At 43.4% G+C, this 23,652-nt stretch overlaps 1 protein-coding gene and 1 long non-coding RNA gene across 7 annotated transcripts in view; both read left to right on the top strand.

The window, feature by feature from the left end:
* Positions 1-23,652, top strand: part of KCNIP1 (potassium voltage-gated channel interacting protein 1) — a 226,951-nt gene that overhangs the window by 123,917 nt on the left and 79,382 nt on the right. The window contains exon 1 of one of the 6 annotated variants that reach the window (XM_086852090.1): positions 8,114-8,261. The exons of 3 other annotated variants lie outside the window; for them this stretch is intronic. Coding sequence is in view for 1 of the 3 variants with exons in the window: in XM_086852086.1 (XP_086708212.1) it covers positions 20,260-20,338 (79 nt within the window). In the remaining 2 variants the exon portion in view is untranslated. Of the gene's footprint in view, positions 1-8,113; positions 8,276-20,248; positions 20,339-23,652 lie in introns of those variants that run through there. 2 more of the 6 variants (XM_086852091.1, XM_086852086.1) reach the window with 2 other exon arrangements.
* LOC147650459 (uncharacterized) lies at positions 13,670-16,932 on the top strand. The gene is made up of 2 exons (XR_015276809.1): positions 13,670-13,743; positions 13,839-16,932. It is a non-coding gene; the product is annotated as an uncharacterized LOC147650459 (long non-coding RNA).

Below are 23,652 nucleotides of genomic sequence, written 5' to 3'. Positions count from 1 at the left end.
TCGGCTCCTGTTATAGGTACATCTTGCCTTCCTTTCCCAAAAGCCTAGCATTTGCTAAAAGTGACCTTGTGGTAGGGCCTCCTTCTGGCCAGGGAGTGGAGACACATGTTTGGGAAAGAGCGTTGGGCTTCAGCACCAGCCCATTTGCTGTCAGCCACTGGCAGAACAATTAGAATTACCTTGCTGTTACAGGGCACCTTAGTTTCTTTCTTTTGGGATTAAGCACATTTCTCTGCCTGAGGTTAATTGCTGTTGAATCAATAATTCCACTTGCTCAAACCCTTGTCAATTTCTTGACATTAAAATTTTAAATTATAATTAAGAGGAAATAAAGAAATCACACGATGCCTCTCATAGCCGTATTATTTCATGTTGATTAATGTTGCTGCAAATGTCTCATTGAAGCTGCTGAGCTGAGGGGACCCAAGGTTAGGTCTTAACCTCTGTCCCTCCCGCCTCAGGAGCCTACTGCCCTTCTCAGTGTAAGAAATTACATTTGTTATTTTGGAAAAAATGTGGTTTAGTTTCAAACTTTCTGCTCCAAACAAACCACCCACCCTGTCTATTCCTCCAGCCTGGCTTTGCCAGGGAGGTGTCAGAGATGCCTCAACAGGGGGGAAATGGCGTAAGATGTAAAAATCTGCACATTTGTGTTCTTGATGGCCAGTTCTTCACATCCCCATAAATGTTTACAACTCCATACCACAGCACAAGTGGAAATTGCTCTTGAATTTTTATCACCTGATTAAGAGATGAAAACAAATGGTGGCTACTGAGGTTTACTGTGTAAACCTGAGGAACTTGAAATGGGAGGTTAACAGGGTCTTGACTTTGGCTTATTCAGCCTCTGTTGAGGGTTAGAAATCCAGAGCTTATGAAAAGGAACTGTTTGCTAACAGGTAGACTTAAAATAATGTATACATAGAAAAAGATAAGTATGAAGAGTGCTGTCTAGTGTAATCTGTGTCTGAAGCTACACTGGGCATTTTTTGTTCTTGTAGAAAGCTAAAGTTTAGCCTGGATTTTACAGCACTTTGCTGTCTGTTAATGGAGGTGGCATATTATGACACACTTCATTTTTTTAATTGCTGACTTGAATTTAGATTTGTTTACCGAGATGGTAAATGAAGTGAGGATAGTAATTAAAAAAAAAATATGATAGCAGATTTGGTCAAAGCAGTTGGGTAATGGTAACAGGTTTTGTGGCATTTAGATGAAACAAAGTTTTTTCTTTACATGAAGTTTTTGCTGCCAACAAAAGTCCCATTAAAATCCTTCAATTTTATAAAAGTAAGTGAAATTTCTTTTATGTGTATTTTCCTGCTGGATTTATTTTACCTCAAGACATCAGCATCACATTAGAGGTATCATGATGTTATTTTAACTCCAGGGCACTTGCTGTTAATGTATAATTTGTTTCATTACATCACACAAGAAAAAAGCTTCTGCTTTAAGATAAATCAAAAAGAATTCTCTCGTATCAACATCCAAAGATCTGGAGGATGTAATATGGAGATTGGAAAATTACTGTCAATTTGCTGATTCTGAGAAAATCTGTAAGTTGGTAAATAATCTTGCTAGGACAGTTCTTTAAAAAATCATCATTATTGCTGTTCTTTGAACTATACAGACCTGGCCAATACTGGTCATCAATGCAAGAAGAGATAGCACCAGCCAGACTGTTACAGAACCTGGGTTCATTATGAGCCTCTGAGCCTTTGTGTTGCTTAGTGTTGATACTGTGATGTCTTGCTGAGGCAGTCAAATCTTGCAAATAACATTTTCTTAAATTGCTCTGCAAATTTGAAATTACTCTTGAGGTCTTGAAGGTTTTTTTGAAAGCTAAGCTATTCTTCATGGATTCTTGTTCTCCATAAATTAGGCTGCAGCTCAAGAGGGCACTTCATTAGTGCCTCAATCACACATTTTTCAAGTGGGATGTTTTCAGTGCAAATGCCATGAATTCAAATAGTTGCGTTTGGTTAGGTTAGAGCAAAACTCTTCAGTGAGATTACTGAAAATATGTTGTCTTAAAAACAGGCAGACCCTGCTGGAAGGCTCTGTGCTTTCCATGTGCGAGAGGTGTTTCCCTCCTTTGTCCTTTCAGTCCTGGCACAATGAGGAACTGGACTCTGTCAGGTTTCCAGGCACTACCCAGAATCAAGCTGGTAGCTCCCACAGAGAACTTGCACGATAAGCACCAGCAGTTTCCATTTTCAGAGGTGTGAGGTGTTCTAGCATGACACTCCTTTAAGACAGTAATTTTCCAAAGGGGAGTTCTGTGTGTGTATGTGCGCACAGCTATAAAGCTGGACACATGAGTTTCATCCCCTCCTAGCCATGTTCTGCAGCCCTGGTGCTATCCTGGTAATGTTCCTCAAACTTATAACCCTTGCTCTCCCTCAATAAGCTATCAGGGAACCTGTTCTCAGGATGGTTTTGATTGCCAGGAAAACAACCAATTTGATTCTCTCTTAGGCCTCAGCTGCCTGTTAAATTAATCTTGGATGGATACCATCACAGTTTGTAAAGGTCTGTTAAAATTTTTAAGGTGTTATTTCCTACAAAAACAAACAAACAAACAAACAAACACCCCAAACCATCAAATATCTTCTTGATTTAGGTTTGAGACACTTGTCAGATAACCCACAGAGCTGGTTTAATGCTGCAGGCAGATTTACACAACTCTTTTGTTTGGTTTTGGTTTTGCATACAGCATCATAATCAAATCCAAGCAGCTGTGTCCTGCAACCTGGCAGCACACCAGGGCATCCACAGACAGTCTTGGACACTATGCTACATGGTGCTGATATTAGTAGCTTTCACCCCTTACAATACCAAGGCATTGCGGTATTTGACAAGATGTGAGTTACAGGTATATCTGATCTGTATCTGTCTATATCTATATTTAGAGAGAGATAATGCTTGGGAGGAGCTACTGCATTCCAAGGCTTGGAAACAGACCACAAGGTTTAGTAGTGGCTGCTTGTGTTACTCTTAAATGTAGCTACTGTTCCAGGTCAGGGTTAAAGAAGAGTAAATAACATGTTCCCTTCAAGAGCAGGCTGCTGTGGCTGCAACCCTGGGCAGTAAGGTGTGAGTTAGTGGTACCATGATACAATTTCAAGAGAGACTGTTTTGTATTATTGTGGTGAACAGAAATTTAATGTTGCAGCATTGGTGGGAAAAAATTCAGATTTTACCAGCTACTTCTGATCTTTTGGTACACCTGCCAGCTGAAGTCAGATGTAAAGGGGCAGACACCAATGGGAATCGAACATCAACCCAGAAACTTCTGTAACCCTCTCCGCTGTGGCAAGTTTAAGGAAGTGAACCCAGCATGTTGGAGCTGGATATGGCTACTTTGCCCTGATGGTATTTTCCTCCATGGATAAGGAGAGTTCCTCACAAAAGCAAAGCTGTTTTTCAACAGTGTAGTAGCAAGTGTTTGAAACACTTTGAAAATATACACATACTCACTTTGAAATTTCAGATCAAAATGACAAATGTAAAATACATTGAAGTGCTTTTTATCAGACAATAATTTAACAACATTCTTATCTCAAAAAAGAGAAATCAGTGACATGTCAGGGAATAATGTCTTGGGACTGAAGACCATTTTGGTGATTGCTAAAACAGTGATGATTTCCTGTCTAAAGTCAAAGTGATCAATAACTCCAGTTAGAAAGAAAACCTTCTAGAGGAAAGAGAATTCAAGTCAGAGGAACTCACTGGACTGTTTAAGTAACAATATTTTATAGATCCAATAAACAAACTATTCTCAGTACAGTAAACAACATTCCTCAACTACAGGTCAGGTACAGCAGAAATTAATTTAGCTCAGTATATATGTTACTTGTAAAACCATTTGCAGCATTACGGAATTGTTTTAGCAACAGTTCTCATTCCAGCCTAGCTCTCCACAGGGCAGTTCACAAAGGACGATCACAGACTCACTGTCACTACATGGAGTGCTTTGGAAAACCCCAGGCAAAATTCATCTTGTGTGGTTGAATAGAATCATAAAGTCATTTAGGTTATATAATAACTTTAAGATCATCAAGTCCAGCCATTCTGCCAGCACTGCCAAGGCCATAAATCCCTCCAGGGATTGTGACTCCACCTCTGCGCTGGTCAGCTGGTTCCAATGCTTTACCACCCTTTTAGTGGAGAAATTTTTACCAATATCCAATCTAAGCCTTCTCTGGTGCAGCTTGAGGACATTTCCTCTTGTTACTTGAAGATTGAGCCCAGGTAGACAACATCCTCAGCCATTACCTCATCCACTGGGTGGGTCCCCATGTGTTGGTCTAACATGACCTGCCTGTCATAAAGTCATGCTGACAGGTGTTTCCTTTCTGCATCAGCTGTAATGGGAGGGTTTTTTTCCATTTCAGCAGATCAATGTCTATGTGAAATACAGTCATAAATGAGTATCACCTTCACCTAACTAAAGCCAGTGTGAAATAGCCAGACAAATCTGGTAGGTCAACAAATGGTTAGAGCAATGATGTCATAGTCAGGGCTGGTGCTCTGACTGTGGGACTCACTCTGCCAAGCCTGGTCTGCTTGAGACTATCTGACAAAGAAGGGAATAGTATCTTTGGTCCAGGACTTGCCAGATGACTGAAGGGCTTTAAACTAGGTTTAAACTGGTTGGGGGTTAGGTGTCCTCCTTTTACTTCTGGCTTGCCTGTGGAATTTTTACCCATTAGTTGCGGGGGGGACAACCTGACTGCGGGTACTTGGTGGGTGCTTGACAAAAGACAAAGAGTTCAGCTGGGCCCAGGGGGGAAGGGGGCAGGAAAAGGGGAGGCTGGGGACAGTTTGGCGGCTTCTTCAGCTTCGGGGAAAGACATTTTGGGCGCGGAGCAGTTGCGGTGGAGAGAAGGGAATTTCGCCATCACCCAGATGGAGCTGCTGCTTATTCTCCTTCTTCCCTCTTCATTGGTGGCCTCGCACCCCCTGCCCTGCCGGGACGTGTGGCAGTGCCAGGCACCGCCGCGGAGCTGCTGTTCCACCTCAGCCACCAGCCCAGGATCTCAGCTCATCCCTGCTGATCCACCTCAGCCACCGGCCCAGGATCTCAGCTCATCCCTGCTGTTCCAGCCGACTGTTCCTCGGAGCCCTGCAGGAGCACTGGGACTGCCCGCCCGAGGGGTTTGTGAAAACAAAGCCTCTCCTCCATCCCATCTCAGCCGAGAAGGCTGTCAGGGGTCCCTGATTCTGTTTTCTTGCTAATGCTGTAGTTATTGTTGTTTGTTTGCCTTGTTATAAATACCAGTAAAAAACTGTTATTCCTATCCCCAGATCTCTGCCTGAGAGCCCTTGATTTCAGAATTATAATAATTCGGAGGGAGGGGGCCTGCATTTTTCATTCATGGGGAGGCTCCAGCCCTCCCTAGCAGACACCTGTCTTCTAGAACCGAGACAACTGGTTTGAGAAGATTTTTACGTGTGTTTCTGTGCACTAGACTGCTCAAAGTAGGGAGCACTAGCCCTGAATTTCATCAACTGTCACTGGGAATGATTCTCCTGCATTTGCTTTAGCTAAGCATGTCTCTAATGCTTCAAAAATGGGTCATCTTGGTTTTTCCCTCTGATCTCACAGCTCTTTTCTCACCATGCAAATATTGATTTGGAATCAGCATAGGCCTAGCCCTGCTCCCACAAACCTTGCAGAATAATTTTGGAGAAATGCACATAATGGTTGTTTTGACTACCTCATTCTTAATGTGAAATGACAGTTTTTCTTAATGAGTGTTATCAATTCTCTGTCTTTGCATAAAATGTGTTAGTTTTGTGGAGGGGTATTAATCTATGCCTAGCACCTGGAACAGGATTTTAAGTATAAAAGCTGTATCCAGATCTCTATATTTAGCTCTTCCTGTTTCAGAGATATTCAACTTGCAAATACCCATGCTGCTACTTTATATAAATCCTATTTCAGGTATTTGCATTTCAAATTTGGTTGGACTTATGCAAAAGACTCTGCACTGTAAGTCAGCTTGGTTTGGAGGCCTCCTACTGAAAAGTAGCAATGCAGTTCAATGCACGTTCCACAAAATGTGCAAGAGAGGATCACGTCTCAGAGTGCTATTTTCCTACTGTGACTAATGCCCCATTCCAGCCCCCCCAGCCTTCCTTGCCAGTGCAAAACACTGTAATTCAAGCATGGAGGTATACCCACAGATAGGGATGCCAAGAACACTTAGCAACCTATGATTCAGTCCAGCAGATTAAGATAATGCGTTCTATCCATAAAGAAAAATACGTTTTTAGTGTACTAATAATTTTTTTCTTTCTGAAAGGGATGAAATTTTCTGCACAGGCGTCTCCCTTCCTCCAGAGAGGAGGATAATTCCAAGAGCCTGTACCCAGCCCAGCCAGTCCTCAGGATCAATGAACTCAGACAAAATCACTTCACTTCTAGCTCCTGCATGAGCCAGGGAGATCTCAGTTTAGCTGAAGAGGACCACCCATTCTTGATCACAGCTTTCTTGCAGCAGGGCCGTTTTCTGTTTCTGATAGGGGAGGAGCACTTCTAACATTGCTGCAAAGCAGGGGATGCTTCCTAATCTCATTACCACAGGGAGAATCTGCAGAGACCCTGCAAAAGGAAGAACGTTTACATGGAAGTTACTGATCACTGTAATGCCCTCCTCTGGAGATAGAGCTGCAGGTGAAACCCATGGCAGCCCGAGGTACTTTATGGCCATAGTTTAGGGAAATCAGCACCCAAAGAACAGCTGTCAGGGAATCTGCCTCCTGGTTGCAAGGCCTTCTGATATGGCTGGACATGCTGTGGGACTCAAAAAGATAGAAACAGGGCACCTCCTGCCAACTGTCCTACCCCTAGAGAAGGAAGGAAACCAGTCTCTGTTCTTTTCACCATCTGGAATAAGACAGGGCTGTTGACCAAGGCTGTAGAGACACATTGGAGTATAAAACACTGATGCTGACCTGATGATCTAGAGCAACAGAGTCCCATCAGTCCAAGCTGATGATAGGAGCCATAAAACCTATTCTAGTGGTAGGTTTTTCCAGTTTTCCCTCTTTATGAGGATCTTTCAGAGATCAGAGATCCTGGATAAGGAGAGGGCTAGCGGGGTCTGTACACTGGCGAAACAAAAGCCTGTTAAGGAAACTTCCCAGTTTGACTAATGAGACTCTCTGGCTGTCACACTTCCAATGCCAGAGACTTTTAGTGCTGGTACTGAGGCTCCTTCACAACAGCAATTCCAGTGAGCCTATGGGTGTCTTGCTCCTACACACCCCTCACATGCAGTCAGACCAGGTTTCCCATGGCAGAGTCTCAGATGTCTTGCTCCATTAAACCATTTATTCCTGGTGTAGTCCTGAGGCTGTGGCAGGCACTGTGGCATTCTTATCATCTTTCAGCAGCCCATTGCCTGTTTATACTTTTAAAGGCAGAAATTCAATAATGAAAATAAGATGGAATGCTTATAACTATATTTGCATGTTTTAACATGAAAGTTACAAACCCTTAGACTTTAAGCATGCTCTTGGCTGGCATCTCCCTGAGACACAGGCCAGACAGCCTTGGCTGCTCCTGCTTGGTGGCACCCAGAGCTATGTGGACCTAAACTCTGCCTTTTATCTCTTTCCTGCTGTTATCTGAACTTGCATTGGCTGGGGACTAGGAAAAGAAATAAAACAACAACTACAGGAGAGAGTCCTTGGATGCCCTTCCTGCTGCTTCCTTGGCTCTGGCTTCCCTATCCCTCACTCTGGCTTGTGCCTGTTGTGACTATGCCAAGCCCATCTCACGCTTCTCTCTGCTGTCATCCACTGAGGCATACTGGTGGGTGTGTGTTGAGGGCTGGGCCACAAGTACAAGTTTCTGTAGTAGGAAGAGAAGCAAGGTTTTTCAAAGCCTGCACATACAAGGACCCAAGTTTATTTGTGCAGCAAAATAGCGTTAATGTAGGGGTTTCCCAAATAATCCCTTTGAAATTTTGAGTGTTAGTGTGCAAAGTCAGTAAACCACAAATTGGGTTCACTTATGCAGCAGGAAGGGAGGAGAATTCCTTATAATCTAACCTAAACTCGTGCAGCTATCACCATTCTTTTCTTTCCTCACGCCATTCTTATTGCCTGCAGTTGTGGGCTGCCAGGGCACGGCGTGTGGTGCTCCTGTGTGGGTGGCACGGTGACAGCAGGTGGCAGCAGGATCCCTCCGGCTCCCGGCACTTACCCATCCGCAGGGGACGGGCTGGCAGCCCCAGCAGCCCGGGCAGGTGCGGCTGCAGCGGTGAGAGCTGAGGGGCCCGGCCTCGGGCAGCCGGGAATGTGCGGGAATGTGCCGGCCTGGGGCCGCCGGGAATGTGCGGGAATGTGCCGGCCTGTGGCCGCCGGGAATGTGCGGGAATGTGCCGGCCTGTGGCCGCCGGGAATGTGCGGGAATGTGCCGGCCTGGGGCCGCCGGGAATGTGCGGGAATGTGCCGGCCTGGGGCCGCCGGGAATGTGCGGGAATGTGCCGGCCTGGGGCCGCCGGGAATGTGCGGGAATGTGCCGCTGGATCGGCCCGGCCGGCAGCGCTGCACAGCCGCCAGGCGCTGCTGGCGCGGCTCATGGAAGGAAAGCGGCGACAGCGACATTTGCGGGCACAGCCGGACTGCGGCTCTTCGCGTTTGTCACCTGGCAAGGCACCAGTGCCACTAGGTGGGGATAAGAGCCTTTTAGGCTTAAGGGAGATCCTCAAACAACGGCATTAAGTTGCTGCCTTTATTGTGTCGCCGGTAGAGAGGGGAGAGCCTGGTGTGGGACTGTCACCCGGAGAGAGGAGAGGCTGTGTGTGGGACCATTTGTCACATTCCCACCCTGGGAACTGATGCGGAATCATTCTGTGCTGTTGGAGTTTAACTCACCTCAGTGCATCAGGCAGCCAGTGGGGTTAGAAATCTGGGAAACCTGGATGTTTCCCAGAGGTGGGATATTTCAGTTGGAATAGCCTTTCACCCAGCATAGGAGAAACTCTGCTCATGATGATTATTTAAAAAATGTCTCCCTCAAATATTTTTCACCCAAATGTCATTGTCAATCATTTCTCATAAAGAAAACTACTGGGAGACGGTTGTGAGGACTGTATTATAAAAGCTCACCCAACTCTAGCTGATAGCTGGGATGCAGGTACTTGCTTCCTTGGTAGGAAGGAACCATGTGGATGGCTTTTGACCTTTCTTCTATATAAAAGGTCAATGAAAAATGTACAAACCCCGTCTTTTCAGGTCTGCTCAGCCTTGCACTCAGTCACGCTGTTTCAAATAATGCTGAAATGCATTGTAAAGCAGTCGTGGAAGGGAATGCTGGGGCTGGAGGGCAAGACTCAATGAACAGACAAAACAGTACTTTGTAATAAGAAAGACAACAGATATTATGTTTTGCCCTTTGGCAGTGCAGCCTTTTTGTAATTAAATTATCAGGTTAAAATAAAGCTCTTCTAATTATTTAAGGACTAGGAGAACAGTATAGTTAAATAAATTATTCATCATGCTACAAGTAGTTATTTTAATTCTAAGTACTGTAACATTTTTCAGGGAACCACTATTTATTTGCACTCCTCAATGAGAGAGTTTTCTTAAGTTTGAAGTTGTAACCCCAGATTTGTATGTTGTTTTCTTGCAGATAAGTCTGGATTAGTCTGTTTGAACTGTCCAGATTGGGAACATAAGTGAAAAATGTAAGACTTCTTCAAGCTGTCCCAGCCTTTTAACAAGATCAGAGTATTTTTCTTTTTTGAGCTCTAATGCTGTAAATTAAAATTAAAATAGAATGGATACTGTAATTGCAGATTGCTGTAGTTGTGAGACACAATGGGATCTTTATGTCGGCTTTGAATGTCACAGAACAAATGTGTGCACTGAGAGCTATTATGCAGGCTGCTGTTTCTCTGCTGTTTTTTTCTGAACTGGGTGAGGACACTGAAATATTCATGTTACTGGCATTTTAGAGGGTAATACAACTTTTTATACTATTTTTTCATTGATCATTTAGGGGGATTCCCTAGTTATGACAATTTCCAGTTATAAAACTTACAGTACCTTCACTTGAATAGAGCCATATTAACAGGTCATACTCTGAAAAGTTTACTTTGTGGATCATTCAGAGCTGATTATCTTTTATTAATCACTTGGCAGTAGGACCTTGCTAGAAGTCAATAAAATGCTGCTACTGGACTGGCATGCCATGCTTCCCACCTAACCCATGCTCTGTGGCACTGCTGCTAGCAGCAAGAGTACTTCCCTTGCAAGTTCCAAGCACCGGACTGAGTGGGCTCCATTCAGACAGTGTCGTGTTTATTGTATCAGAATTGAAAATTATTTCCTTTGAAATTTTCTTCCTCTTTTTTCTTCTCTCATTATCTCCAGGAACACTTACATTCATATCCTGTCAAATCCTAGTGTTGTCTCTGTAAATCAAACTGTGGCTTCTTTAGAAATTCATACTATGAAGGACTCTTGCCCTAATCTATGATTCCTGTGCATGTACCGGTAACAAAAATCTTTCAGCAATATTTCTGTACACCCAGAATAGTATCAGTGCTATTACAATGTGAAGTGCAGGACAGATATTGAAGATCCGTATACAGAAAATGGTACACAAGGCATATTATCTTGCAGTCATTTGGGAGTTTTAAATCTCTTCTCTATCCAAATACCATTTTTTCATATTTCAAGTATTCACTGGAAAAGCTACTGCCTGTCCTCAAATTATTGATTAGTTCTGCACTACTCTAGATTTTGTGCATTTGGTTATGTTTCAATAACTATTCAGATCTATTATGCCAGCAAAATGTTATATGAATGCTGAGAAACTTATGATTGGCTTTTCCCATTTCTTTTTTTCTTCCCATTTTCTCCTTTTCCCTTTCCCTTTTCTCTTTCCCTTTCCTCTTCCATTGACTGATGCTAGGATGGTTTTTATCAACTGAGAAAAGAAGTCATGTGTTTACAGCTGTATCACCACTACCCTTTGGAACATGACATGTCAAAGGACTATTTTCCCAGGCTAGCAAGAGCCTCCCTTCTGAAGTGAATGAAGCTGATAGTTGAGGTCAGCAAAATGTGTAACTAGATTCACATATGCTACATTTCTGTCTCTTATTTCTTTCTCCTGAAAAATGACAATGACTTTGGTCATGCCCCCATTCTCTTTGGACATCATAGATGTAACAACATCAATACCCATTTACATCCACTTTTGAACACCTTATGGCTACCAGTTTTATAACTCTGCTTGCATCTTGCATTTGCATCAGACCATGACATTGTCCACAGAAGTCTTACACTTTAAAGTTGTTCATTTGAAGACTTTTGATTCCAACTATCAATTTTTGGCTTTTGAAATCAGCTTGGTTTCCAAAATCTGGCTGAGCAGATTCTTTTCCTGTGCAACAGTTAGCAGCCTCTAATACATAGATGTACCACTGACTCTGTCATGACATGTGATACTTCTGTGCCTTTATAAATGTGAGCTCATGCCTTGGTACCCAGCTGTGTTTCCCCTCCACATTCCTTAGATCTGTTATCAGCCTTGGCTTTGAGAGTTTCGAACAAGAACCAGTTTCCACACTCCTTAAACAATTTATTCATTTCCTTCAAGGGCAGTAAGCAACACTTTAAACCAGGCACACTGCACTGTAATAAATATGCTGTAGCGTAACAAGGTTGTGTAGTGTATTATAAGGAACTCTGGAACTGCTAATAACAGAGGGGTTGAATGTGAAAATACCATCCATTCCATCTCATTGCCATGAAAAGCAGACTTCTATTTCTGTTTGAAATGTGTGAATGCCTCTCTCAAAGGTTTTTAGATGTAAGTATGAGTACTGCCAAACAAAAATAAAACCTTTAAAATCAACATCTTATGTACCCAAAGTTATAAGCAGCATTATGGAAAGAAACTCCAATTTAAAGAAATATTCAAAAAATAACTTCCTGTAGATCTGCTGAAGCTGACATTGATGTTCAGTTCATATGGTCCTTCCATAGGGTGCAGAAAAAATGATGATGATTTAGGAGAGATGTTAAAAGGGAATGCTTTTGAAAATGCTGTTAAGAAATAGCCAGTATCTGCCCCAGTATATCTTGGGTATCTGTGCCATGGAAGATTTCATCAGGTTTTAGAATTTCACTTTTAATTAAATTCTTATTGCAATCCTTTTGTATGACCCCATTAGAGAAGAATTCTATTCTTCTGTGTGAATTTTATTCATAGAATAAATTGGCCTGAAATTTATCTTTATCAGCAATTTAGAAAATACTGATAACATTAAAGAAAATATTGAAAGAGCTGGAACTGACACATTTGCCTTAGCAGAGCTATATTTAAAAAGGATGCACACATGAAGAATCCAAGGCATAATGACGCCTCCTACACACACCATGGAATAAAATATTTATACTGTAATCATGCTATTAATAAAATGAAGGATCAGCCAGTGTCTGCTGCAACAAAACTCAGCTGAGAGCCTGGTTAGTCTAGATGGGGCAAAGCAATGTAAGAACTGAAGACCAGAAGCATAAGGCCTAGCTTGGGAATCCCTATGCCGATTTAGCTGTTCAGCTGTTCAGCTGTTTAGCTGTTGTGTATACAACAATACCCTGTCAATACCCTGACATCCAAATAGTCTCCCATGGCAGCTGTACTTTTCATTTTGGTGTGCAGTGAAGGGCTGGGGAGCAGAGGGAAGGTCTCCAGCCCTGCTGTGCTGCTGTCATCCCTGGTGGATCCCTCTGAGCACTGGGGAGGGTTCTGCAGTGATCTTGTTGAAGGTAATTCTAAGGCCATCAGGTTGGACTTGATCAGAGCAGGGCAATCTCAGGGGCTTTGCTATCAGTTGCTGTCCTTGTCAGAGTGCTGCTGGGTTCCAAACAGGTCATCTTCTCCTCTTTGGGCTTGGTCCAGTTTCCAAGGTTTAAAGAAAGAGATAAAAACACATGAGGTTTGTGTAGGGGGAAAATGACAGATAGAAATGAGAGGAACAGTTCATCTGCACTGTGAACAGGCACTGTGGGGCCAAATCTTAGATGTGCCCTTAAAGGTAGCTGTACAGGAAAATGTAACTAGCAAATGGGTACTGCTTGGTACTTCTCCTATTGCTATCATGATTCCCACTTTCTGATGCACGTGTGAGTTCACTTTGAAATCTCTCCTTGTTTGCTGGGAGCAGAAAGGAGAAGTTGCTTACAAATGGGGTGATGGCACTGGTATGAGCCATTTGTCTGTGTGGTCCCCAGCATTTTACCTAACACATTACCTGCCAGAGATATCTCAATGCCCGGTTCTGCAGCAGTTCAAACTTTATCCAGTGTCAGAGCATGCCAGGCACCCAGCCTTCCTCCTTGGACAGAAAGGAGGGATGCAGGCAGTAGTGCTCCCACTGCTCTGCATGTGCATGGCTGAATTAAACAGTAAATGGACTTTCTCCTCCCAGAACACTCCAGTGTCGCCCTGAAAACTCAGCTTTTGAGCTTGCTAACATAGTTTTCTAAGGACTTTCCCAGGACAGTAACTGTAAACATAGATATGTGTACATTCTTTCTGTTACACGTCTTGTGATGGGCATCTCTCATGGCCAGTGCAGTGAGAAAGTGTTATCCTGACCCTCCAATCCCTGGCCATGGTCAGAAGCCTATAAATCCTGGGAGGAAAAATAAACTTTCTTTTTCTTTCACCACACCTCGACCTGTATCCGTGTGATCTATTCATCTTCAGCAGTAACATCTGGTGAACCCCAACGTGTCTTGCACGTGTGTTACAGGGTACTGTCTAGCCTGTGGCTATGGATGGTTTTAGGCTCTTTCCTACGGAGGGCCTGGTTGTGGAAATACGGTGTGCGGTGTTTGATCAGAGAGGGATTGATGTTTCATATGCTGACTTTCAGCGATTGTGTGAGTATGGGAGAATTGAGGGGTTTTTCCCTGTGGTTGAAGCAATTTTTTCAAAGTTGGCTTAGGATGCTTTAGGTGATTCCCTGATCGAGTCTCTGCTGGTTGGTTATGAGCCCCGGGTGCTCCAGTTGCTGGGGATCTGGCGAAGGTGCGGCGTAGTTCTGAGGTCGGGTCCCGAGGTCGGCTCCCCCGGGATCGCCGGGGCCGCCGCCGGACTGGTGGGCGTGACCCCGCCTCAGCCGGGACCCCAGCGGTGTAGGCCTGAGGCGGGGTTGGATCCTTGCCAGAGAGCCATCAGGGGCACCTCGGACCCGGGGGGTGTAACCCCGCCTCAGCCGGCGCCCCAGCGGTGGAACCGGGGCGGGCTCGCCTCCTTCGTGTGCCCTTCTGGCACAGACCGATGGGGGAGTGCTTGAACGGGGGGCGGCGCCGGCCCTGGGGGATGCCTCAGGGTCTGTCCCGTGTCCCTGCTGCGGCTGGGCCGTGCCCTGCCCCACGGTGGGGGACGGGCCAGGCCTGGGCCCTGTGCCGGCAGCCGCGCGCGCTGTTCCACTGGAGGAGCAGCCAGAGCCGCCTTTTGGACCTTTTGCCCCTGAAAAGACGCTGTTATGGGTGGTTCCGAGCGCTACCCCCCCGCGCCGGATTCGTGGGGCGTGGAGATGGGTCCTGCGAGTGGTGTGGAAACCGGGCTGGGTTCTGCCAGCCCCATGCTGCGGGTTTCCCCCTCCTGCAAGCCCGGATTGTTCCCTCGCAGCAGAGCAGGACGGTGCCGCGGCTTCGCGGGCTGTGCCTCTACCGGCGCCTCGGTCCTTCCCGGCGCTGGAGGCGGGCCGTGCCGATCTGGCTCCAACCCGCCCCGCCTCGGGTTCCCGGGCATCACCCGAGCCTGCGGCTGGGGCCGGTCCTCCCCCGCCACCTCCTGTGGCTGTGGCAGACCAAGGTCCTGCGCTGTTTACCACTGGCTCCGGTGGTGCTGCCGCGGGACAGAAGCCGGTGGCGTCCACAGGCAAAGGGTCCCAGGCTGCTGGAGCTTCTTCAGCTGGCCTGTGGACCTTGTCCTCTTGTCAAATGACTGTGCAGCTGAGCGTATCAGGCATTCCATGTGTTTCTAAATGCTTTGGTCCGGTGGGTGAGGGCATGAGTGCTCTTCTTGTGGCGTGGTTGAATTCCACTGCTCAAGGCACCATTGCTCACCTAGGGGACGTTGATTCGGATTTCCTGGGGTGCATTTCTGCCATGGATTCCACACTCCTGCCTCCTGTTCCTATCCCTGCGGGACCTGGATTTGCTCACCTTGTGCCTTTTGAGTTTTATGTTCGCAGAGCTGAGACCCAGCTGCGGGGAGATGGTGGCTTCGGGTTTCCTGGACCTCCCTGGGTCACTGGTCTGCTGTTCTGACAGCCAGGGATCATCCTGAACGGGTCTGCCCCCTGTCCATCCTTGGTGAGATGCTGTCAGAGATTAGCTTCCGCGGGTTTTGACACTGGCGTAGACATCGCGATTGTCAGGTTTGCTGACGGGCCCCCGGAGTGACCCTTGGACCTGATGCTGACACATTCAACACAAAGAAGAACTTGAGACTGACTCTTTGTTCAGCATTTTCTGTTGTCTTCTCTCATGATAGACTAGTCACCATCCGTGACTTGATGCAAGAACAGTTGGATCACAGTGATCCACAGAGTTTCAACCAGTCCCTGGGACATTCCTGTTTCCTGTATCAAGAAGAAGTCTGGGAAATGGAAGTTATTGCAAGACCTCCAGAAAGTTCATGCTATGATGGAAAGCATGGGGATGTTGCAGGCTACCATGCCTTCATCTGCCATACTTCCAGCTGATTGGCTAGTCCTCATTGTGGATCTGAAGGATTGTTCTTTACAATTCCTTTGCATCCCAATGACAGACCAGAATTTGCCTTTCTGGTGCCAGCTATCATTAATGCTGAGCCCACACAGAGATATCAATGGAGGTTTTGCCATAAGGCTTGTGAAAATTTGCCAGCATTTGACGATGATATGGGGCTCTAGCTCTCTCTGGAGTTTGCAAGCAGTTTCCTGCTGCTCGCCTCTACAACCTCACTGAAATTATTTGAGGGTCAAAAATAATTTTTGGACAAACAGTCCCACATCTGGAGGTGCAATTATTTTTTTTGCATTCAGTGCAGACACTGCATGAATAATGTCCAAATATTAATGGACTTTTACATGGTTGTGTCCCTATATGGGACTGACCATGACACAACAGTCTCCCTTGTTTGGTCTATTAAAGGGGGACTCTGATTTAAAGTCACTGCTGACACTGACCCCACAGGCACAGTAGATGCTGGAGGAGGTTCTGTGAGCAGTTTCTGCTCCTCAAGTTTATTACATTAATCTTTCCATTGATGTCGCTGTTTTGTTTTTTTTAGGTTTTTGGAGAGTCATGAGGCTGGATCAGCCCAATTGATAGAATTACAGACTGCTGTCATAGCATTTCATAGGTTTTCCCAGGCACCTTTCAATTTGGCCATGGATTCTGCCTCCGTGACCAAATTGAGAGCCATCCGCAAGCAGGTGTTGATGTTGGATATTTGTTTCATTTATTTTTGAGTTTTGTTGTTTTTCTGGGTTTTTTTTTTAGTCTTTTTTGTAATAACGAAAGGGTGAGATATCACCCTGAAATTACAGCCTTCTTATTGTATGGAGTATTGTATTTTTCTATTATTTATCCTTTTGATTGTTTATAATGTTGCTAGTTTCTTTGTTCATTTTTCTTTTTCTTTTCTTTTTGTTAAACCAAAAAGGGTGAGATGTCACCCTGAAAACTCAGCTTCTGAGCTTGCTAACATAGTTTTCTAAGGACTTTCCCAGGACAGTAACTGTAAACATAGATATGTGTACATTCTTTCTGTTACATGTCTTCTGATGGGCATCTCTCATGGCCAGTGCAGTGAGAAAGTGTTATCCTGACCCTCCAATCCCTGGCCGTAGTCAGAAGCCTATAAATCCTGGGAGGAAAAATAAACTTTCTTTCACCACACCTCGACCTGTGTCCGTGTGATCTGTTCATCTTCAGCGGTAACACTCCAGTGTTTCTTTGTTGACAGGAGTAGTTTCCTGCACAGTGGATTGCTCAGGTTCAAAAAAGAACATCTGAAAATGATGAGAGTTAGTTACAAATATGATCTATTGCTGTGGGAAGGTTATGAGCTGGAAACACACAGCCTGCAGCTTTATGCAAGCCTGCAGTTACGTCGGCTTGCACAGGCTAAATAAGTTGATTGGAGTTTATTGGAGTAGGTTTTCCTTTCTCTTGCTCCCCGTCTCTCCCCAAAGACACAAAGGTGGATTGAGCTGGTCAGAGAACAGCTGGGAAGTGCTCTAGGTTTAAAAAATTTCTCTTTTTTGTCTGAAAAAAGAGGAAACCTTTTGTAGTCTCCAGGGATTAAGGTGCAGAGCAACCAGTAACAGAAGTGTTGTAAGGGGAAGGCAGAGTCTGTGGAAGTCCCTTGTCTGCTTTCTGGGGGTGGGAGAAGCACCCTGACTGGACCTGTGTGCAGAGCAAAGGCATTTCTCTGCTCTATGTCAGACAAAGCAGAACCTGGACTTCACCTCTTGAATCCAAGATGGGAGAATCACAGAATTATACAATGGTTTGGGTTGGAAGGGGACTTCAAGGGACATGTAGCTCCAGGCTCCCTGCTGTGGGGAGGGACACCTCCCACTGTCCCAGGCTGCTCCAAGCCCTGTCCAACCTGGCCTTGGGCACTGCCAGGGATCCAGGGGCAGCCACAGTTGCTCTGGGCACCCTGTGGTGGTTCCCACCCTCCCAGGGAACAATTCCTTCCTAATATCTAATCTAAACCTACTGTCAATTTGAATCTATTTCCCCTTTGTCCTGCAACTCCAGGCTCTCATAAATAGACTTGCTCCATCTTTTGTGTAAGTTCCCTTCAGGCACTGGAAGGCCACAATTAGGTCTCTGAAGCCTTCTCTTTTCTAGGATCCCAATTCTCTCAGCCTTTCCCATAGGAAAGGTGCTCCATTCCTCTGAGGAAAGGAGGATGCCTTGGCATGTCAAAGAGCTGCACTGCTTTGGAGATGCAGCTTTCTTAAAAAAAAATCTATTTCTGTGAAACATTTTTATTTTCTACAAAATAGATGTTTTAACAAGGATAAACAAAATATGTATTTGTTAATTGGTTATGTTTTTAGATCAGCTGAGAGCAGCAGCAAACCAGAAAAGAGGTACAAGTGAACAGGACTGTGAGAAATCCCCTTTCCCAAACAGAAATAAAATTAATTTTCAACACTTATTGGCATCACCCAGCTCATTTCACTTTCAATAGGAGCAGAGATTTTAGACCAAAAATAAGATCAAGTTACTTTCTTCTTTTTGCCCTCTGTCCCAGTCCATTTCCATCAGGTAGTATTTCTTTCTTTTGATTCTGTACTCAACCATTGGTTATTACTCTAAATTATAATAACTTATGTCTGGACTGTCCCAAAGGTGGTTTGATTTCCATGGTAATTTGATTTGATATTTCAGTAAATTCTTAACCTCCTCTCAGGAGTGTTTAGGCTCAATGAGAATTTCAGTAAGGGCTGTGAGACGCTCAAGTGAAGTTCAATAATGAAGAGAAAAAAGTGTAAGATTTATCTTTGGATGGGGGTACCTGAGAAAAGCTGTCTCCAATGCTAATTATATTGATAAGGAATTGATACTTCTAAAATATTAATAGATATTAATTTATTAGAATACTCATACAGAAAACAGCTCCACTCAGGCCTTTAGGGACACCTTGCTACACAACAAAGCTTTAGTGAAGTCATTTAGAAAACCATTTACAGCTTTCAAATTAATCTGTGAGACCTATCTGGCTGTGAACAGCAACACAGTGCAGCTCAGGAGGGTCCCCTCTCATCACACAGACAGCCTTGGACTCACAGCATCATCTCAATGCTTAATGTAGCTTGACAAGGGTGTCCTGAGAAGCAGCAGCATAAAGCATCAGCTGAAGATAGAAGTACACAAACAGTTAAAAAACCAGTAATTGAAACAGCAAGCTGGATTTCAGGCTGTCAGAGGAATATTATTTATGCAGCCACTTAATAATTACAATGGTAATATAAGTTTTTACACACATCTATCTATCTATCTGTCTGTCTGTCTGTCTGTATGTCTGTCTTTCCAGGTTAGATTGTCCCAAAATGAGTTTAAAGAATGATGAGTGTGGTACTTGATGTTGTGCACAGATTTCTTAGTCATTGCAGACTAAGTGATCAAAATTTACCAGAACAAGTGGCCCTATTTTCAAAAGGATGTAGGGGTTTTTCGTAATTCTGGGCATGTCTGTCTGCAAATCTGGAGAGCTAAGGGAAGGTGAGTAGGAAGGACAGACAAGTGCTTGCTAATGGCTATTAGGTGACTCTGAATTCTCCTTCAGAGAATCTGTTCCAAAATTTCGTGTGCAAGGACTTGGAAGCAATGCCAGTGTTTCTGTGAGCTCGTGGAAGTACCTCCTGAGCCAGGGGAGTCAGCTGCAGGCAGTGCTGGCCAGGGGCACTTTGTGTCCTTGGTGCGGTTTGTTGGCTTTCCTCACCTGGGACAGCCGTGGGAGCAGCAGCTGCACCAAGGGCAGGTGTTTAACATCTGCACGAGCCCCCAGGGCTGTGCAGCAGCAGGGAAAGCCTTTTGCTTCCCATAGACCCCTCAGTCTTAAACTGATTTCCCTCTAACAAGCTGCTTCTTATAATATTTCATATTTTACTAGGTTCCTGTAAATGTGTTTCAGTCTGGGAAAACAAGCTACTTGAACAAATAGCTAACCTTTTGTAACTGTATTCCAGTCAATAGAAAAATACAGAAATAGGGCATCTTTTAAATGAAATTATATTGCTTTGAGTTTTCTGAACTTCAGTATCTGGCAGAGAAAGTATTCAGACTTTTTTCCTCTGTGCTGTTTAAGTATAAGATCCCTCTAAAGCTGCAACTCAGTGTGAAAAATTTTACTAGGTATCAAACAGATCTGGTGGATTTTGGCTGTGACAGAGAGGAAATGCTAAATAAAGTGGTAACTGTATATTCTGTTGCTGTAGAGACTGAAACATCTGTATCCATGCAGGCAAGTGATGCAGACATGGTAAGATTTGACTCCCTACATTCCTGTGTTCATCTAGCTGTCAGTGGAAATGTTTTATGGTGCGAATATTCTGGGCTTCTTAGCATTGTATTTATCTGGTTGTGTGGCATGTCTTGGACTAGGAGAGCTTTTTAATTAAAGTTGAACTCTGAAGTCAGGACTCTCCCTAAGAAAAGATGCTTTTATGTAAATAATATTTCAAAATGAACTTGGAGGGACTTGAAATGATTGTTGTACTGGTGATAATAGTTGGATTTGTGAAGGCACTTGAGCATATGGGTCTCCTAGAAGACAACTTTGAAGGTAGGATATTAAGAAATAGAAAATATTTTATTCTGAAAGCCAGTTGCTGCAGAGGCTTTTAGTTTAATCTCTATGTGCATGTGCAGTGTTTGAATATCTGGGGAGCTGAAAGGTAGATGAAAGGTAGCTGAAATAACATTATATGCTTTCTTTAGGCAAATGAAATGTATTTAAATGCCTATGTAATATTGCAGCACTCATTGCAACTCCGAAAATAAATGTGACATAATTTTAAACCATTCTTTGTTTAAGGTTGTTTCAAGAACTTCAATACAGATTTGTGTGCTTTAGTAAACTGCAGCTCACATCCCAAAGCTCTGAATGAAAGGTTTACATTTTAGTGAGTTTATCATTACATCCTCTCAATTTGTTCTAATTTCTACAAGTGCCATGGCTTGTTTTTTAGCTATTGGCTATTATTAACAGAAAATCCAAAAACCTTACTGAACTTATTTGGATGAATGTTTCTGTCATAATCAATTTAGCTCTCTTTCAGAATATTTGTCTTTAATAGATCTGCTTGGTCTTACTCTCTATTCTCATCTATGTTTTAGGAAAACATTGCTGATTGAAATGTAAATATGCTTTGTAGAATATAGTTTGAAGGAGCTGACTGCTAAAGCTATCTTAATTCTTGTTACCTCTCTGTTTTTAAAAACAATGTAATTCATGTAGAAACATGTAAATATTAAATGTAAGCAGAAGGGATGAATTTTAGACAGTGAGCTCTATAAATCAAAGCATGTCTGTGCAGACAGTCTCATAGTTTAAAAGGGAGAGCAGATTTACAGTGTGCCTGAATATTCCTGAATATTGAACAGCTGCTTTTTTTAGAAACTTGAGAGTCATTTTTCATGGTAAACAAGAAATACACAGTTGTTAAAATAACCTTCAGCTACCACAGATAGCAATTATTCCTTTCTGCTTCAGAGCTCATGACAACCTGGAAGAGGTGAGCTTGCTAGCCTCATATTAATTACCTGACAACATTTGGTACAAGGTTTGAAGAATCTTGAAGATTAGCAGCAAGTACTATAAATGGAGGGAAAAAGTTTGGTTCATTGATTGTGTGCTTTATTTTAGTTCTCATGCATGTGTTTGCTTTTCCTACTTCCTGCTGTTTTGAGCATTTTTCCTAACTTTTATGTTTGCATGAATGAAGAGGTACCTGGCAATGACTGATGCAAAGCATTTTGAAGCTGGGGCAGTAATGCAGATTACATAGCAAGTTCTTTACCTACCAGCTCTGACCTTGCCAGGGCTATTGAAATGATCAAATTGTGCAAACAAGACAGAGTGACAATAGAAAAATCTATTTATTTGTGCTTTTGTGAGTCTTCAGATGTCTGTGTGCTCCTATAACAGAGAGGTGTTAGACGGTACCTGATGTACAGGTAATTTTTTGTCTCCAGCTCTAGCAAAGTCCGTGATGAATTGGTCCATCCAGGCACCTAGATTTTTAGAATCCTTTTATTGTCTGCCTGACTGTATCTAAGGGCAGATTCTATTTAACAACTTGGTTTAAAAAGAATAGAATATTGAAGAAGAAAGCTTTAGGAGAGGGGGTGGTTCATGGGTTTGGTAGCTGCTTCTTCCAGTGCCCAGTCTCCATTGTACCTGTGAGCTGTACTCACATCATGACAGGGGAGTGGCACATTGCTGACTCCTAAGGAAAGGGAAAGTTTAGGAATATTTGAATGATTCAGAGAAAATTGTCATAATGTCTAGTTGTATTTCTGATTAAATTTACATTAAAATACTGTAAATTGTGCTGAAAAAGAGGTGAGGTTAACTTCACATTAATACATTGGAACTTCAGATGAAGCTGTCATTCAGACTCTGTAGTTTGAACCTGTACACAATTATGACTTTGTTACAGCTGCTTCTGCCATGTGCACCCTTTGTAAGAACATACAGCATACACATCCTTTGTGAAGCTCTGGTCCTTGTGAGATCTGCTGCTTGTTTTGCTGTAATGGTGACATGAATGTCTCTCAATAATTTCCAGCAGAGACTATTGACTGTTACAATAGGTTAGTTCTTAACACTCACATATTGGCTGTTATATAAAGAAATTGTATTTAATATTCTAGTGAGAAAACAAGCTGATCTACTTTTAACTTCCATTATTTTAATAGAATTGCATAATGCTGTAGGATTTACAGAGCATGATGCTCCATAGGAATCTACGCTGTCAGTACAATGTAAACTCCACAAGTGTGTGTTATCCTAAGAAGAAACAAATGTCTGTTGCCAGACTTCGTCGAGCAAGGAGAAAACAGGTACCAAGTTAAACATGGGGCTTTACAAAGGTGTGTGCTGAACCTCAAGCACAGCATATGGAGTGCTAGCTCCATAGTGCATAGTGCAACAGCTGGAACAGCTGGACCTTGCCTTGGCCCCAGATAACTCCTAGCTGTGCTTTCAGTTTCCCCAGGCTGTTGTGGACTTTGTATGCAAGGAACAGCCTAAAAAGTACACTGCTAACAAACTGTGTGTTGAAACCATTGTGATTATCATTCAAACTCATCAGTGCTCTCCACAGAGAGACTTTCAAAGTGACTTACAAATACAGAATACAAAATCTATACATTTTTAAGCAGAGGAAGAGGACTCAAACCAACATGGACAGAAACAGGCAAGACTTTTTGAAATTCTGCACCCTTCCAGCTAGTTGTGACCAGCCATTAATAAATACGCTCTCTGGAAGATCGCAGTCACTTAAAGGAGATGCTGGTGCTGGAGTTCGAGTCCTTGACTCTTGCTGGCCTCTTGCTCTTACTCTAACATTTGTGGGCACCTGGACAGGTGAACCAGCTGAGTCTTTGTGCTGCTGAGAAAAGAACTCTGTCTGAATGTCAGATAGAGCACTCAAACTTACAATTTTCTTTACAAAAGCATTAGATCAAGCCATCTGTCAGTAACTGAGCAGAGTGGAGGACATCAGAATTTTCCTAATTGTGCTTTTGTTCCCATCCAAGACTGGTTTTGAAAAACATACAAATATTCACAAAAAAATCCTTGTCCTTGAGTATAAAGGACTCTTATAAGGGCTCTGTGTATCCATTTCTTATCTCCTCCACTTCTACTAAAATACAGTAGAGAAAAATTTTCAACACTAGATATTCTTAGGGAAAACTGCTGTCTTTCAGCTTCAGCCTGCGGTACATAAGGTGTGGGATAAAGGGAAAGAGTGAGTTCCTCACAAAAGAAAAGAATGATGAGATCATTCTCTTGACAACTACAATTTAAATTTTCATATGCACCTCATAGTCTTAGTTTGGTTTAATACAGGAATACCTGTATATTAATTC

The sequence above is a fragment of the Cyanistes caeruleus genome, chromosome 15, assembly GCF_971803275.1.
Source record: "Cyanistes caeruleus chromosome 15, bCyaCae1.hap1.1, whole genome shotgun sequence".
Classification (NCBI taxonomy): domain Eukaryota; kingdom Metazoa; phylum Chordata; class Aves; order Passeriformes; family Paridae; genus Cyanistes; species Cyanistes caeruleus.
The sequence above is the reverse complement of the archived record's forward strand: the minus strand, read 5'-3'. Positions and strand labels throughout refer to the sequence as shown.